The 15,401-nt window shown below is 42.3% G+C and overlaps 1 protein-coding gene across 4 annotated transcripts in view; it reads left to right on the top strand.

Annotated features, from left to right (window-relative positions):
* prkg1b (protein kinase cGMP-dependent 1b) overlaps nucleotides 1-15,401 on the top strand; it is an 827,021-nt gene that overhangs the window by 662,136 nt on the left and 149,484 nt on the right. For all 4 annotated transcript variants that reach the window (XM_060841873.1, XM_060841874.1, XM_060841872.1 and 1 more), the window contains one exon: nucleotides 9,439-9,504. In XM_060841873.1, the coding sequence (XP_060697856.1) occupies nucleotides 9,439-9,504 (66 nt within the window). The remainder of the gene's footprint in view (nucleotides 1-9,438; nucleotides 9,505-15,401) is intronic.

The following is a 15,401-nucleotide window of genomic DNA, read 5'->3' as shown; positions in this document are numbered from 1 at the left end:
TTTATTTTAATTAAATCAACAGGTTGAGGGCATCATTGGTTACACCAACATTTATTTCCCTTTCCTAATTGTCCAGAAAGCAGGTAAGAGTCAACCACATTGTAGTGAGTCTGGGGTCACGTGTAGCTAAGGACAACTGTGTCTTTCCCTAAAGGACATTAGTGAACCAAGTGGGTTTTTCTGACAATTGGCAATGGATTCATGGTCATCATTACGTTCTTAATTCCAGTTTTTTTTCAAAATTCAAATTCCACCATCTACCGTGGTGAGATTCGAACCCAGGTTCCCAGAGCATTACCTGGGTCTCCGGATTAACAATCCAGTGATAATATCATAGTCTGTCACCTCCCCAACAGTGATGGATGTAAATTAGGTTTAATAATGAGCCAATTGAAATCCATTATTGCTGAGTCCACTGTAATTCAGAATCCTCGCTCACCCTTTTGGTCTTTGATTCCCTCACTGATCCTAGACCTCCAGTTGATGCATTACAAGCAGCTGCCACCACTCCCAGTGGCACAGGCAGCAGTGAGGAGCTGCCAGTCAAGTTCAGCAAATAGCATTCCCATCCCTGAGATCCTGCAACCAGGGGGAAGGTCCAATAGTGGGCCATCTAAGTTCCTGAAGGATTGTTCTCAATGGTCCCCAACGCCTCAGAAGTGACGGAGTTCAATGTCTGTTTTGGAGGCCAATAAACCCCCGTCAGGCCAAATCAATACTCAAGGCCCTGGTAGGATTTGCAAACAATGATAAGACTTTTAAAATAAGATATCGCTTGACTGGGAAACAAGGTTGGTCAGTGACCACTGGTGACTTGGTGAGGAAGCATACAGCAAACTTTATGGATGGTAGAATGAGCCAGTTTCACCAGGATTGTGGTCAAAAAGCAGAGTCTAAAGATAAAGCCATGAGTGTGGGCTTTTCCCCAGTAGATGGGCTGAGATGAAGAATGGTCATTAATGATACTCAGTTGGAAATCTGTGACTTTATGCCATGATTATTTAGTTACCAACTTTGGTGTCACGTTTGCTCCCAAAATAAGTTGGAGATGGGTAAATAGTTTGCGAAGGCAATAGGTGACGATTTTTTTTCATTTGTTCATGAAATGTGGACATTAGTGGCTGGACCAGCATTTATGCCTATCTGTAATTGTCCAGAGGGCAGTTAAATGTCAACTACATTACAAATGACTGATATATAGGAAAGAGGGACACCACCTTAAGAGGAAGAACTGATATTAATATCGAGTAACAAGGGGACTCGAGGGGTGGTTGAGAGATCAGTGGGAAGCAGGGGCTCCGGTCCTGTGAATGAACTTGCTTTGAGGGTTGAGCTTGGAGACGGGAGGGGAAGTCATTTTGAGACTACAGCAAGAAGCAATTTTATGCCAAGGTAAGGGGAAAACTTTAAAGGAAGTTTGGCCTATGGGGCAGTGGTAGGTAGAAAAATAGCAAAGGCAGTCTGGCAGCCCCAATCTTAATGATAAAGAAGTTGATTAGTGTTTTTCACTTCATATTGGAGATGAAGGTGAAGGTGGTGGGAATATCCTGCAATTAGCAGCATTTTTAGCAGACAATGTTACTATAAGTGCAAGTGCAGAAAATGAATACAATCTAATAGTCTTCATCATTAAGGGATAAGGGAGAGGAACAGAGTGAATGGAGAATAATTCTTCTTGAATCCTTATTTTGGAAGATGTTTAGTTTCTATTTGACAGGATGTGAGAGAGTTACATGTACCTGAGCCTCGTACAATAGGCAATCAGGTGGAACAAGACGAAAGCCGAGATTCTGAAACACACTGAACAGGGCGGCACGGTGGCACAGTGGTTAGCACTGCTGCCTCACAGCGCCTGAAGACCCGGGTTCAATTCCCGACTCAGGCGACTGACTGTGTGGAGTTTGCACGTTCTCCCCGTGTCTGCGTGGGTTTCCTCCGGGTGCTCCGGTTTCCTCCCACAGTCCAAAGATGTGCGGGTCAGGTGAATTGGCCATGCTAAATTGCCCGTAGTGTTAGGTAAGGGGTAATGTAGGGGTATGGGTGGGTTTCGCTTCGGCGGGTCGGTGTGGACTTGTTGGGCCGAAGGGCCTGTTTCCACACTGTAAGTCTAATCTAAGTGTTGAGTATTAGCTGACTGAAGAAAATGACTGGTACAGGCACATTGAGAAGGGGCACCTGCAGGAGCACTGCTAGTTATGTTGCTTGCAATGGGAAAGACATAGTTGCCTAATGGCTTCACAGTGATGCTCCGAAGCAGTCAGCCAAGGGAAAACCACATACAAGGTTAAGGTCGAGATCTCCAATGGGAGAGTTCACCATCTTACATCAATTAAATCTTAGCCCTTTTGAGATTGCAGTGGAATTTAGTTTTGTTCCTCCATTTATATACAGCTAATTTGCATTGTTTTCCATTTCAAAGTATCCTGTGAGTAGCAGTTGCCATGGACCTTCAGTGGACAAAGTGGAATATTGATGCCTGAACCATCATACAATTTTCTAATCTACATTGCAATAGCTACTGTTAGATCCCATAGATCAATTCACCACTACAATGCAGTCCTGCATTCCAAGACGTGTTGGCTCAGTTCTGCATGGAGTGAGAGATCTTACCAGTGGTTATAAACTCCGGGTCATCACAGGCAGGTGACACTTGCTTCATCACAAGGATAATTTGTTGAGTAGATGAGTGTTGTCTTGGGGACAAACATGTTAATAAACAGGTGCAGAGGACTACAAGAGCCAAGTTAAAAGTATCCCATGGCAGGGAAACAGTACAGTGCAAAAACAGTGTGCGAGGGTTTGTAATTGCTGATATAGATAGAAGCAGCAGCCTGGGTAAACGAAAGGCCACCAGTGATGAGCGACAAACCAACATTTTGGATCGACGGTGTACTTTTCAAAATGCCCCTGGTGGTATCGGGTTCTTGCCTTCCTCAGCAGTTGTAACTCCTGGTGTCCTGTTGCTTGTTGAACCTGGAGGTGCTCTGGACCCAGGCCAGACTCCTTCTAATGAATAGGATACTGCAGCTGGCTGTTTAAAAGCTGACAGAGTTTGATGTGGAGTCTAATGGAAGGAAACGATTTTCAAAGCAATATGAGCAATTCAGATACTGAAACAGAGTTCGAGAACAGTTCTTCAGAATACACTGATGAAGAAACAGATGGGGAGATATCCGAGTTAGTGAATTTATTTTCCTTAAAATGCATCTGTTTGGCTGAATTGTACCCTGTTGGTTTTTTCTTAGGAAAGTATTACTGAGTTTTAAATTAACTTTAGGTTTCTCACAATGTAAGTGCAGTTGCTAACTAAAGGGAATGAGAAGCCATTAAAATGAAACGTGTTGACAAATCAACCCAGAAACCACAAACCAACTAACGTAAGTGGGTAAATATTTTTGAGAGGATTCTAAAACTTATTTAAGTTAATCTGAGATGTCAACCATAATATTTGGCTCTCAGTGCAGTTCATTTGATTGTAAAATCATCTAATATCAACAAGACTTGCGTGTTAAATCATTAATGAGTGTCGGGACTGTAACAGCATATGAATTTAGGATTTGTTCATGTATTTATATTGTTCAAGCAATAACACTGTCCTGGATTAATGTGTTATGTTAACAGGGGATCTGTGTTTATTATTGCATGTTTTAAATATTCTGTTTATCATTGTATCTAACAAAAAAAATACTGATTGGAAATTGTGGTTAACTGTGGGAAAGATATTGTTTATGAATTGTTTCATAACAGCAACAAACTTGATCTTTTTCTGAAAGTTGCAAACTTTAATGGAAATGAAAGAGTATCTCTGCTGTAGGGACAAGCTCCCCCAGCTCCTCCTACCCTCCCACCATAACAAAAGGCATTGAAGTCATGTGGGCAGCTGTGTTCTTAAAGGGACACCATCATCACTATCAAAATGACTTCCTTGTAATGTAATTTCAGTTATTTTGGATTGGCTCAAAGAGCCATTTCTCACTATCTCTGTAATTGCTGTTTCTTTGACAATTGTGATCCATTTCAATTGGATCTCCATCGTTTTTAAGTGTTTGGAGAAAATTATTTTCTTAACAGCCTTGAAGTATGACACTTCTTGTACAGCCTGCAAAAAATTCAGAGTTACACAGTCATGTGTTAAAGGAGATGATGTTATTTCAAGCAGAATGTTCAACCAGAGAACCAAGTTTTATTTCCCAACTTAGAAGGATGTGATAGAGTCTAGACTTATACAGCATGGAAGTAGATCCTTCAGTCCAACTAGTCCATGCTGTCCATAACCCCAAACTAAACTACTCCCAACTGCCTATGTTTGGCCCATAGCTCTCCTAACATTTTTTTTTATTCATGTACACATCCAAATGTCTTTTAAACTTGTAACTGTACCCACATCCATCACCTCCTCTGGAAGTTCATTCCACACACCAACCACTCTCTGTGTAAAAACGTTGTCCTTCATATCTTTTTCAAATCTTTCTCCTCTCACCTTAAAAATATGTCCCCTCGTCTTGAAAGTCCCTGAAAAGGAAAATACACCCGAAATTCATAATATCCATGCCCCCTCATGGTTTTATAAACCTCTATAAGGTCACCCCTCAACTTTGATGCTCCAAGTGGAAAAAAGTCCCAGCATGCCTAGCCTCTCCTGATAACTCAAACCCTCCAATCCTGGCAACATCCTGGTAAATCTTTTCTGAACCCTCTCCGGTTTAATAATATCCTTCCTAAGTTGGGTCATGTACAACTGCACAGAAAACTCCAGAAGAGGCCTCACCCAATGTCCTGTATAATCTTAACATGCCATCCCAACTTCAACAATCCTGAGAGCAGTAATAGTTACACAAACATATAGTTTAAAATAATCAGTTGGGCTGCCACGGCTTTATACTTTCCAGAAACAACATACATTCATTTTCAGGAAACAATTTGCAAACAACCTGAATATGTTCACATCTTGTGCTTCTTTTGAATCGTCTTGGAACTGAGGGAGCTTAAGAAAACAATTAAACACAGAGCAATTAGATGGTGCTATATTGCTGTTTTGAGAATTGAGTATGCCAATGAACCAGGACCAGAATGACATTACAGGACCATGAGGGTGAAACAGCAGCATGTTAGACAAAGGATGCGTTATCAATTTATTTCTTAAGGTCCTTGGACTCCTCCATTGCCAGACCATAGCAACATGATGGCTGGAGGAAGAGCGCCTCATCTTCCCCTAGGAATCCTCCAACCACAAGGGATGAACTCAAATTTCTCCAGTTTCCTCATTTCCCCTCCCACCACCTTGTCTCAGTCAAATCCCTCGAACTCAGCACCGCCTTCCTAACCTGCAATCTTCTTCCTGACCTCTCCGCCCCCACCCCCACTCTGGCCTATCACCCTCACCTTGACCTCTTTTTGACCGATTGCATTTCCAATGCCCCTCCCCCAAGTCCCTCTTCCCTACCTTTTATCTTAGCCTGCTGGACACACTTTCCTCATTCCTGAAGAAGGGCTCATGTCTGAAACGTCGATTCTCCTGCTCTTTGGATGCTGCCTGACCTGCTGCGCTTTTCCAGCAACACATTTTCAGCTATTTCTTAAGTTAACCTGGTTGTGATTTCCAAGTCAATTGAACCTGTGTTGCTGGCCTATCCAATGTGAGAGGCAATTCTGTGTCAAGGAAATAAACATGAAAATACAACAGGTTTAAGTCTCTATATGGGTTGGTAGTTAAACTGGCATTGAGCAGCTGTGTCTAAGGTCGTGGCCAGTAATGGGTTCAAAACTCTTCAAGTTGAAATTGTCCTGTGACTCACACCATACTTCTCCCTTATTGTGCAGTTTATTCTGATTTACAAGTTACAGATTAGATTCCCTACAGTGTGGAAACAGGCCCTTCGGCCCAACCAGTCCATACCGACCCTTTGAACAGTAACCCACCCAGACCCATTTCCCTTTGACTAATGCACCTAACACTATGGGCAATTTACCTGACCTGCATATCTTTAGACTATATATGCACCCCTTGTTTTCTCCACATCCCCTCAGTGTCCTAATGACCTCTTCCTTTCTGATATCCTAGAAAAGCCACCTAGCCAGGCAAAACTGGAAGAGAGGGAGTTGTTAAAGAAAGCTGTCATTCACATTTACAGCTACCAGTTCAAGTACTAACACTGTATGGGACATTAGAGTAGAGCTTAGAACTTTGATTCACATCTGGCAAGACTTTGCATGTAGGTGTGTCCTGTGGTCAGGGCAGGGGCAAGGTTAACAGAGATTCTGGAACAGAGACCTCAGATCAACACTTCAGTAATGCAGCCTCAGAAAAAGGCTCATGGGTCAACATGCTAAAATGCTTGATGCATTGAGCAAAACTTCGTGAAAATCAAAGGCCCACTCAAGGACCTTGGCGGAGCCTGGCACCGCCTCTGCATGGGGATTGCGCAGGAGCCCAAACTCCCAGCTTGGGGAATGCCATCCAACTCTGTAAGAAGGCTTGCCAACCTGACTGTGCCACCGGAAGTCTCAGTTCAGCCTAGGAGAAGATATCCTCAGGAGTGCTGCAATGGAGTGCTGCTCAAAGTGAAATTGAGGCTGCTGTGGAATGGAAGCATCTGCTGGCTCTGACAGTATTCCAATAATCAGTGCTCCTGAACAGGACTGGGATTGATTCGGCACCAGCCTCGGTGAATGAGAGCAGCTCCATGGAACAAACCCACTGTCATCCCTTAGTTGGAAAGCACTCATCTTCCTCATGGCATGCCCCTGCCACTAGGTGTCAGCCAACCAGCCCAGTCTGCTACCACCTCTGTGCCAAGTGGATGCAAACCAATCTCAGGCCCTCTAATGCCACAGCTGTTTGAGGGCATTCTCTGCCATTATCTGCAGTCTTCCCATCTGTCACACTGGTCCCTGCAGATATCTGCAACATAAACTCATAGAGTCATAGAGCCCAGAAACAGATCCTTCGATCCAACCAGTCCATGCTGAACATAATCCCAAACTAAACTAGTCTCATCTGCCTGTCCCTGGCCCATATCCCTCTAAACCTTTCCTCTTTATGTACTTATCCAAATGTGTTTTATCCATGGTAACTATACCCATATCCACCACTTCCTCAAGAAGTTCATTCCACACACGAACCACCCTCAGTATAAATAATTCGCCCCTCATGTCTGTTTTAAATCTCCCTACTCTCCCCTTAAAAATGTGCCCCCTAGTCTTGAAATCACCCATTTTAGGGAAAGGATAACTACCATTAACCCTATCTTTACCCCTCATTAATTTATAAACTTCTGTAAGGTTGCCTCCCACCTCCCAAGCTCCAGTAAATGTTCCAGCTTATGCAGCTTTTCTTTATAACTCCAACCATCCATACCAAACAACATCTGGGTAACTGTCTTCTAAATCCTCTCCATCTTAATAATACCCTTCCTATAACTGGGTGACCAGAACTAGATACAGTATTCCAGAAGAGGCCTCACCAGTAAAATCACAACATGACATCCCAACTCCTGTACTCAAAAGACTGAACAATGAAAGCAAATGTGCAAAATGCTTTTTTAACCACTTTGTCTATATGTAATGCAAACTTCAAAGTGAATAAATTAAACAAAACTCGAACTATATGTCAGATGTTGCGATGGCCAGAGAGAAGCAGTTGGCAACCCAACTGCCTGTCACTGATGAATCTTTAACTCTGCTGCTGGTGGACGGTCCTTTTAACCTCTGAGCACATGCGAAGTTAGGAAAGGATGTAGCTGGAGCGTTGAGTTCTGAAAAGGCTCATATCACAATTGATCTTACGATATGCTCGTTCCATGTACTCGTGTGGGGACTTGCTGTGCAAGTAAAACACCTTACTGACATGTCACCCTGATGTAACTCACTCGACCAGTATGCTGAGATGCCATTTTGGAATTTCAGGGTACTCCTAACACAGTCAACAGACAGGCACTTCTGCACCCAGTTTCCTACTTTCCTGACTTTCCAGATTCTGGAGGAATGCAGCAAAATACGAAGGTGGACATTAGAAACTCAGAAGTGAAAGTGAGAAGGTCAGGACTTTGGAAAAGGCAGCCAATCAGAATTGTCAATCTTTCAGTCTAGTCACATTGAGTATAATCATAAAACATGATACAGAAAACATTGATTGACAGGTAAAACGATTCCATTACGAGGACATCTTTAACCTCCATGTTTCATTTGTGAAAGTTCCTTCCAATCTCCCACCCAGTACAATTGAGATGTGGCAGATGACTGGTAGTTAGGAGAAGAATGTTGGGTAGCAGAAAGCCCAGCCACTAAGGCCCAACAGTGCACAGATCCAAACTGCTCGAGTGACTATGTGTGGAGATAAAAGTATTTTTATGAGTAAAGCTAATTTGTGAAATGAATAAAAAATGGTCATAAGAGTGGGAAGTGAGTGGACTTTGAGATTGTGGTGTACCCCTTGTCCTTCTCCCATCTGAAACATTAAAAAATTGAGAACACCTTCCTATTGCGCCTCTTCCAATCCTCACTGCATTTCCAGGCAGATTGGCACACTGTGGGATCCTGAGCTGTTTTCCTCACTCAGGCATCTGGAGAACATACCAAACTTGGCCAACTGGCACCATTCCAGTCTGTTCAGTATATCTAAGCAAGATCCTGCCAGTTTTGTTGCGTCTGTCCATCACCTGCTCAGAAAAGTAGGTTAAAATGGATCAACAGTGACAGAGTGCTCTGAGGGCAACTTTAACAGCTCGCCTGTCTGGTTTCCACTGGCAAGCATGGCTCACGTTTCCCTGACTTAATGGAAAGAGAAGAATGGCTCTAACTTTCCAGTGACACTTCACAGATGCGGTCTGTCTATATTTATTTTCTTTTACAAACAGAGAGCAGCAACTGCAATAAATCAAATCCTACCTAAAATTGAATCAAAGCCTTTTGTAAGTGTGGTATTGTTGCCATCTATACAGAGCTTTTCAGCAGTTCTGAGTCTGACGTTCTGATGCTCCTCTACCTCTGGTTACCACTCAGTATATACTGCTTGGTGTTCTTTCTGTGTGAAGATTATGTAAAATAAGGCAGATCTGATGTCCACCAGGTTCCCTGCCAAGTGTTGAAGTTTAGAGTTACCCTAAGCTGTTTGGCGGAAAGTATAGAGGGGATGTCAGAGGTGGGTTCTTTACGCAGAGAGTTGTGGGAGCATGGAATGCGTTGCCAGCAGCAGTTGTGGAAGCGAGGTCATTGGGGATATTTAAGAGACTGCTGGACATGCATATGGTCACAGAAATTTGAGGGTTTGTACATTAGGTTTACCTTATATGAGGATCAATGGGCGGCACAACATCGTGGGCTGAAGGACCTGTTCTGTGCTATACTGTTCTATGTTCAATGTTCTATATTCTCTGTACTGTTAACAAATCTGAGTGATGTGTATAGCCTTCATTTACACTCTACCCCTTTCTTTTACAGAGAGGATGTGAGGACGGCTAATGTGATCGCAGCTGAAACAGTGACCTGTCTAGTGATTGACAGGGAGTAAGTACAACCAATCTTATCATTTCCACATTAATGTGAGTCATGGCCCATGTTGTTGCATAAGGCAGTTAGTACCTGTTAGGGTTGTATGACAATATAAGGTAAACTCCTTCCACCAGGATGTTGGCGGGCTCTTGGAGTGTGGTGATAGTGCCCCTTCCTCTGAGCCAGGAGATCCAAGCTCAACTTCACTTGCTCCAAAGGTGTGTAATAACATCTCCAAACAGGTTGTTAAAAAATAATTATCAAGGACTGTTCTTGGGTGAAGTTAACCAATTCTGTGTTTGTCACCATGTTAGTATGAGAGATTACTTCAGTAGCAGTGATGTGTAAATTGAGTCTGATAGTTTTACAAGAGATTATCTTGTTTCTCAGCTGTGGTTCAAATACTATAAATTAGTAAGTAACAAACCTTTCGTGTTTTCAAGATTGAGCCATCTTCTGCTGAAGAATGGCGAGGATATTCTTCCCACCTTGGTATCAGTAACTTGGACAATACAAATAAGGATTAGGGCCAGTGAGTCTACCCAATGCATTTCAAATGGTTCTATTGAACATGACCGCATTAGATAACATGTTGACCGTGAGATGTGGTGGTGGAGTGGCAAACATGTTATTGTTAATCTATAAGACTTCATAGTTACATAGTAATAGCTCAATGCATTACTTCACCTCAAAGGTCAAATGACAGTGGCAAGCATTCATTCAGAGCGATAAAGAAAGTTCGATTGGGATACGTCTTGCCAGATAAATAGGGCAGTGCAGTGATAGAGGGCAATCATTATTGGAATGAAATTGGTTGGGTTCCACAATAGAAATGGCACCTGCCTTGGCCAGGTGACCACTTAGCTGGTGTAGGTTGACTCGGAGGTGTGGCTGGCCGTTCCATACCATGAGGATTGTAGTTCTATCACTCTTAACCTTCCTAGAAGCATTGCTGATGATTAACTGTGACGATTGCAAATGCAGAAAATAAAGCTTTTACCAACTTGCTGGACAGTCGTCGTGGGTGTTCATTCATCAATTTTGACATTTTGCTCTCTGTGTAGAATTGGATTTGCAATTCCATGGAGTCATTGTTAAATTTCAAAGATGTTGAAGATAACCTGAAGTAAAAGAACACATACAATTTCAATTTGAGCCAACAGAATGATATGTGACGTATGATTCAACAGTAAATTGGACTAATTTAGGTTCATTCCAAGAAATCCTGTTAATTGTTTCCTTGCTGTCACAATTTGGTCTCCTTTCTTCATAGAACTTATTTTGTTAAAGTGTTATGTTTGGATGTTGTGTTTAAAAGTGAATTCTTGATCACTTTGTTTTTAAAGTGTCAGCTCGCAGGCTTTGAGTATCCATGGTGAATTCAGGTGAACAGACTTATGGAACACACTCCTGGAACAGTGATGAGTCAATATCCTAGCCTGGGGTTAAGCATATTCATTTTGTTCATGTTCGAATGTAGATTTGTGCAACTTACATTCCAAATGGGAAATAGATCATGGATCAATGAGCACAAAAGAAGACCTCTGGGCCATCAATACCAACACTTTGAAAGAGTTTTCCATTTGCTGCCACTCTCTCTTGCTCTTTCCCCATATTTTCTGCAAGTTTTTTTCAGGAAATAATCCAGTTGCTTTGTGAAAGTTAATGATGAAATTCCACCATCCTGTCAGAAAGATTATAACTTGCTGCAGGGCACAGCCTCCTCATCTTTTGAACAGTTCTTTTGACAATTATTTTCAGCCCGTGTTCTCTGATAATGACCCTGTTTGCCAGTGTAAATCTTCACCAAACCTACTTGATCAAAGCTCTTCATAAGTTTGAACATCTCAATCAAACCTTCCTCCAATCATCTCTATAGTGAAAATGATCACAGCTAATCTCATCATTTCCCACATGACTGAAACCCTTCACCCATGTTAATATTCTAGTCAATCTCCACTGCACCTTTTCTAAGGCCTTGATGTTTTCATAGAGTAGGTCATCTATGCATGGATCCTGGCCAGAGGAAAAAGACAATATTAATGGTCAGAAGTGGGACAAAGCAATAGCGGAGAACTTAGGTTCAGTGGAGACTGCAAGGTGAGGGTTTGAGGCTGGCATTCTGGAAGTGGAAATTCAGAAAAGTGAGAGTCATCCGCTTAGCAGTTTGAAGCGATCTGAAAGAACTGGAATTCAGAAAGCAAGTGTCAGCATGGACGAGTTAGACCGAAAGGTCTTTTTCTGTGCTGTACATCTCTATAACTCTAAGTGAATCGACCCCTGTAAAGAGTGGAGCACATGGTTTAGTTAATCCCAGTTCTCCAGGGCAGATATTCCATTCAGCTAAGTAAGTGTTTAATCTATTCGCATGTGAAATGAGACATCTGGCCTCATGTTACCAAGCCAGGCTACCTTTGGAAAGATTGGCGAAGTGCACTTGTGAAAGGCACAATGCAAAGTTCAGATCACAAGGGAGGCTTATTGTTACACCCTGGGTTATGTAATTATATTGTTAGATTTGGGACTATACTCTTCAACATCAGATCCAGACCTTTTTTGGGAGTGACCAGCAGAAGTATTGGGAAAGGATATTTTCAGCACACTTGACATGTATAAGCCTTGAATTTTTCCAGAAGCTTCCTGCTTGTGGGTAAGATATACTGTGACAGACAATAATGCAGAAGAGAAACGTACTGCCCAGTGAGCCTCCCTCAGCCTGCCATGAGTGTGCCATATAACATTGCAATGTCACTGCAGAAGAAAACTAGATGTCCCCCAAATTCAAGGTTCTTCACTTTCAGAAGTAGTCAGGTCAAAGTGTGCTCTGTGTGGTTCTGAAATCTGCTCTGGTCTGTATCCTTTATGCTACATGTAACCTTTTTGCTCTGTAACCTTTTCTGGTCTGTGACCTGTTGTTGGTGTTCTGTTCTTGAATCTGTAATTTAACAGCAGATTATGAGGCCTCTATTTGCCCTTCCTATTGAATCCCTGGCTTTACAAGATATCTGTTACAGCCTCATTGACTGTGTGAGCTTGATAGAATGGGAAGCACATCAGAAAATCTATGTCCTACTTACAGTTCCCACATGAGTGACCAATGATGCTAGTGCTATTTGTTTGGTTTCATAAGATTGTTGTTTTCAACATCATGTTTTTTGTTTGTATATAAATGAAACCAATTTGTTTATTTTCCCTTTTTCTGCCTCACATAGCCCTTGTTTGCAGCTTCCCTGATCCAGTGTGCACATCATAACATATGTATGTACAAATAGACTCAAAAACAGCTTCTTCCCCAGACTTCTGAACAGATATCTCAAGTTTTAAATTTAATGTTGGTCTCACTCTCTGCACCTTCACTGCAGCTGTAACATTGTATTCCTAGCTGTGTTCTGTTAACTTCATGAACATTGTATGGTATGATTTATCTTTACTGCATGCAAAATAAAACTTTTCATTGTAGCTAGGTACATGTGACAAAAAATCAAATTGAATCAAGTGAAATTACTAATAGTGTCCTCGGTGTGTTCTTCTATTCTTAGAGTCTCTGCCAGCTCAGACCAATCCTGCTCACCTAATACTCATTCACCCAAGTAACTCTGGGATTCAGAGCAAAACTCCTGCCATATCTTTCCAGTGCGGCCTATGGATTCTGAGGTCATCTTGGTTTTCTGAACCTAGAGGGAGAGAGGGGAGTGCGAGAGAGGGGAGTGCGAGAGAGGGAAAGAGTGGAGGTGTCAGCGGTGGTGAGGAGATTAAGGAAATGTAGGCAAATGTGGTGTAAGGAATGAATAAGTAGAAAATAAACACTCAGTGTGAAGGAGATAGTTCAGCAATAGGAGCTGTAAAAACTATAAAATCTATGTTTAATCCTCTTTCTGTTAGACATTTTTTACATACTGTGTACACTCGCTTATAAATCTCCTTTCACCAAAATCAAACACTAACTCAAAAGTGACAATTCCTTTCAGTTACTGTGGTTACCTGTTAGTGTACATATATAATTTAACAGATGTTGGTGTAGGACAGGGAAGTACTGTTGCGTTAATCTTTGCCATGAGCAAATATTTCTAAATTTCAATCTTCAACTTTTCCTCTCAGCCATTTTATTTCTTCTACCCGTTGCATCATTTTTGGTTTAAAGAATGATCACCACGAATCTCAGTCAGAAAAATATCTTGGGATGATCAAGGCTAAATCAGACAGGCTGGTGGATAATTCCAGAATCTCTGGGTGGCTGGATTTTCCCATTCCTAATCAGAGCAGTTTGGAGGCAGAATGGGAAAGAAATTACTCTGATCACCTGTTGAGTTGGCCAGCTGCCTCCATTCTTGAATCTGCAATGCTCCTGGGGATGAGGCGATGCTGGGGGTGCGTGTGGAAAATAAAAGTATCTCGTGCTGTTCATCAGGCACATTGTTGAGGTCGTGATGAACTCAGCTTCAGGGTTCATTTTTTTCCGGACAGGACATCTTTAACAACTCTCAAAAGCTGATCAACACCAGTCTGGTGGAAGCAGAACAGTGGCACACTGCAATGTTATTATTAACTACGGATAAAAATACAGAGGAAGTGTGACTAACAAAGGGGCAGCATGGTGGCTCAGTGGTTAGCACTGCTGCCTCACACCGTCAGGGACTTGGGTTCGATTCCAGCCGTGGGTGACATTCTGTGTGGAGTTTGCACATTCTCCCCATGTCTGACTGGGTTTCCTCTGGGTGCTACAGTTTCCTCCCACAATCCAAAGATGTGCAGGTCAGTTGAATTCCCCACAGTCTTCAAGGATGGGTAGGTTAGGTGCATTAGTCTAGGGTAAATGTAGGGGAATGGGTCTGGGTGGGTTACTCTTCGGAGGGTCAGTGTGGACTTGTAGGGCCAAATGGCCTGTTTCCTCACTGTAGAGAATCCTTTCTTTTAAAAAAAAAAGAACTGAGGAACAATGAAACTTCAATAGAATCAAGCTTCCCCGTACACTAAAGAAGTTCTGACAACAGATCACTGGACTCAAAATGTGAACTCTGCTTTCTCTCTGCAGATGTTGCCAGACCTGCTGAGTTTTTCCAGCAGTTTCTGTTTTTGTTTCCCTACACTAATTGGCTTCCAGTTCTCCATTTACCTCGGACAATTTGAAGACGATGGTCCTCTCGTGGTTTTTTAAGACTATGCACAGGCACCAATCACAGCAATGGCTGCCTATTCAGGCCAGAACGTGACCTACTTCTCCTTCATACTGCTCCTCAGATCAACGAGAAAGACCAATAAATGGCATTTACTGATCCTATTTACCTTCTAAATTGAGCTTCATTAAGATCAGTGTGTTAACTTGCAAATAATACAGCTTTACTAACTTTTTTTTCTTTCTGGGAGATAATAATTGGACAGTAAACCCTTCTCTGAGGTCATTAAGACCCCAACCCCGTGAAAACTTTGCTTTGTTTCAGGATGGCGATGGAGGGTTGGAAGCCATGTAGGATCCGACCCAACTTGAAATGAAGAAACAGTTTCACTCTTGGGGGAATCTCCCACAATCTGATTTTACATTCCATGCAGGGTTACAGGGATATGTTAGGGTAGGGGGAACCTAGGTGGAGTGCTCTTTGGACAATCGGTCTGGACTTGACGGGTCGAATGGCCTGCTTCCTCACTGTAGGGTTTCTATTCTATTGGTCCTTGCTAAAATACATTGGAGAATAACATTGGGTGAGCTGTAAAACTCAGGATGCAACTGTTGTCTTCAGTTTCTTGAATGTTCATGAACTATCTACAATGACGGCCACTCAACGCTCTCTCACTCTGACCTTTTTAACTGTACACTCTGTGAGAGTGTCACGGATCACTGTTAATTGTCAGGGAACAAATAAATGGATAAAACAACAAGTGGTTCCACCTGCTGATCACTTCAAACTGACTCATCT

Source organism: Hemiscyllium ocellatum, chromosome 22, assembly GCF_020745735.1.
Source record: "Hemiscyllium ocellatum isolate sHemOce1 chromosome 22, sHemOce1.pat.X.cur, whole genome shotgun sequence".
In the NCBI taxonomy this organism is placed as follows: domain Eukaryota; kingdom Metazoa; phylum Chordata; class Chondrichthyes; order Orectolobiformes; family Hemiscylliidae; genus Hemiscyllium; species Hemiscyllium ocellatum.
The sequence above is the reverse complement of the archived record's forward strand: the minus strand, read 5'-3'. Positions and strand labels throughout refer to the sequence as shown.